We start from the raw sequence: 3,325 nt of genomic DNA on the forward strand, positions 1-3,325 counted from the left end.
GGAATAGTTACTTAGTATCTCTGACCTACCACAAGAAAATCTGGCCTTGAAATTCAAGACAGGGGGAGGTGAAAAGTTCCTCTAAATTAAATTTCCTTCCAAAAATAATAAAATAATCTGCAAATGGTCTGTCCTGTCCTTAACAGCATTCATTAACCAGCATCCAAGAGGGAAAATATATTTTGTAGTTAGCTGGAAAATGAATGCTTAAAGAAAAATTACATGAATCTTAGATGTGTCTACATGTGAAATACTGCCTTTCATAATCAGCAAATATAAAAACTGAAGTACAGAGTACTCTTGGGGACTCATCTTCTACTATTTTCTTGTTTTTCAAAGACCCTAAGTAATAAAATGATAAACATAAGTTATATACTTCATAGAGGCAACAGATTAAAATATATATTATACATTCCTAGTGGTTTAAGAATTATCTTAGATCTAGTTTTAACTCATTTTAATACTCACAATAAAACTGATGAAAGTGTTCCATTGTTGGTATACCAGGAACAAAGTTATAGAGATGAAACTTCAAAGCTTCACTCTTCAGTAAGCTATAAGCCATCTCTGTAAGATTGATTCCAACTATTGCATAAGAATACCTATGTCAGAAACATTACCAGTTACACCAGCTAGCCGAATAACTCATAAAATAAATTAAAATTATGTTAGGAATTAGTAGAAAATGACTTCAGGTTTAACACAGTATTGCTTTTATGATAATCTCTACATGGTAAGAAAAATATACTAGAAAGAATTTAACATTTTTGCTTTTTAAAGCCTGTATATTTTTCTGGATATAATCTAAGGAATAAAAATAAAGCTCTGTTCACATGATATCTAAAACTAAAATTCTTAAATAAAAAAGGGGTCGGGGGACTACAGACACCAAATCTCACTGATTCCTAAAATACACTGGATAATCCAACATTTTCTTCTCCATTATCAGGGTACTTATTTTTATGATCTAACATTGTTACTATGCTTTTTCAAAGATTAGATACTATCAGAATATTTTTAAAAGTAACGGTAAGGCTAATAAAACTACCTCAGTTTGCATTTCACTTTATAATTTGCAAAGCTATTTCCCATTTTCCTATTATTTTTCCAAACTATTTCCTCTGCCTGTCTTCAAATCTATTTCTCAAAAAGATTTTATAAGGGCCCTTATCTCCATTGTATAGATAAACTATATCTTGTGATAAAAATATATTGAAATACATACAAAATTGGTTTACAATCACATTTATCCTTAAAAATAATGTATCATGTAATATTCTTTATAACGTTCTTATTAAATACGTCATTTTAAGAAATACCTTGATATACTTTCAAATTCATTAATCATCTAAGCATTATAAATGTGAGAGATTACACCTTCTTTAATATACCCAGCTTACCCTAGTTTTGGATGATTTGAACGGGAAAGAATCTGATGAGCTTCACTAGTGTAATTTTCACTGAAATACCTAAAAAGTTTAAGAAAAATAATCAAAGGAATGTACGCCATTCAAATATAAGATATTCAGAACCAATTTAAAAAAGCTACTGTCAAAATGATAGTCCTAGTATTGCCATGAGTATCCTGACATCTGTCTCAAATCACTTCAGTGATTCACAAATGCTTCTCAGTCAAAATTTCCTAGCTATCAGGCCTATGTAGTACAGAGTATAGGTCGTTGACAAGACTGTAAAGTACTTTAATAAACAGATAATATAAAAAGAGACTACCTTAAAAAAAAAAAACTGAATTATTTTTGTTTCTTTGCTGGTTCTAGTTCTATAGAAGAGTCAATATGTACCTGTTAGGACACTCTTCCTTTCACCTAGGTTCGTTCCTTCCACTACAATTTAAGTCTGTGTTGTTTAGTGCCATTTTCAGTGCAATCAGAAGGGAATCAACAATCTTTTGCTTCATCAATCATCTAACTAAAATACTAGCTATAAAACAGAAGTATTAGTAGTACAAGAGAGATGGATATGGAACTATCTATTTGTAGGCACATACATCCTTTTGGCCTATACCAAATCTATTTAACCTTAGGATCACCTCTAAATGATAGACACACACACACAATGCTCATATGAAGATAAAAATAAAAAATAAATGTCCATGGTTTTACATTTTAGGGGACAAAATCATTGACATTTTCATAAAGCATAGAAATTTCTAATTAACTCTTCCCTCTTTATTCTTCTACAGAGTATTAATATAAACTTCCTTATTTCTTCACTGGCTCTAATTTTCAACCCATTACACCAGGGGCTGTTAACTTAGAAGTCCATGAATTAATGATAATTTATGAATGAAAGGGAATCCAGGAACCATCTTACATTATGGACAACTTTTTCTGTGTATATGTTTCCCAGGGAGAGAGTATACAAAGCTTTCATCAGATTCCCTAAGGGATCTGTAAACACCAAAACAGTTTCAAAAGTCTTGCTTAATGCAATGCTTTCCTAAGTACTCTAATTTTTCTACTTTATCCCTAGATTGACTCTAAAATGCCTTCAGTTGACTATATTTGATTTTTGTAATAATTCAGCATTGCATTAATAGTCAAACTACTCTTAAAATATTCAATCTGTAATATAGAACAACTTTTAATTTCCTTCCTGAATTTAGTTAACCTGTCTTAACAGTATCAAATGGTGAAAAATAAACATATATACACAATAAGAAAAACCATCAAAATTAACCTAATTTAGCCAATTTCAGGATTTTTTCACAGTAAGAATTATCCAAACTTTAATAGCCTAGCCTTCCCATTCTAGACATTTCATAGTCTATAAATCACAATTTCATGGACAGACCCAAACACTACAATTTGTACATTTGCATATCCTTATGGGAGGAAATTAATCTTCCAGGCCATCTTCTAGAATAGTTTTGGCTATCAATTGTGACTTGAGTTACATATTTGGGGTTTCATACATGTAGCTAATCATAAGTATTAAAGAAGATAAAGGAGAGAAAGTTCATATGGTAGTCTATACAAAGTCAGGAATGCAGGTAGGTAAGTTGTCACAGGTGGTGAAGAATATATGTAAAGAGTAAAGAGACTTTATTATCACCTTACCTGGTTATATTTGCCAAAATAGAATCAGGGAGCCCAGAGAGAAAAAGCAAGTGAATAAAGGCAGTAGGAGGATACATAATTCTTTAAGAAGTATCAGAATGGAGATCAGAAAGAAAAAGGAGAGGAAAGCATTGGTAAGTAAAGAAATCACAAACACAAGTATATTTCCACCAATGTCTTTTTTTTTTTTCTTTTTTTAAAGACAGGGTCTTGCTCTATCACTCAGACTGGAGGTGGCACAATCA

The 3,325-nt window shown here is 31.2% G+C and overlaps 1 protein-coding gene across 1 annotated transcript in view; it reads right to left on the minus strand.

Annotated features, from left to right (window-relative positions):
- Positions 1 to 457: 457 nt before the first annotated feature.
- The window catches only part of ELMOD2 (ELMO/CED-12 domain containing 2), a 23,894-nt gene continuing 21,026 nt past the window's right edge, over positions 458 to 3,325 (minus strand). Inside the window, exon 8 of the mRNA XM_011985656.1 lies at positions 458 to 602. Coding sequence (XP_011841046.1) covers positions 458 to 602 — 145 coding nt within the window. The remainder of the gene's footprint in view (positions 603 to 3,325) is intronic.

The sequence above is a fragment of the Mandrillus leucophaeus genome, unplaced genomic scaffold, assembly GCF_000951045.1.
Source record: "Mandrillus leucophaeus isolate KB7577 unplaced genomic scaffold, Mleu.le_1.0 Scaffold289, whole genome shotgun sequence".
Taxonomy (NCBI): Eukaryota; Metazoa; Chordata; class Mammalia; order Primates; family Cercopithecidae; genus Mandrillus; species Mandrillus leucophaeus.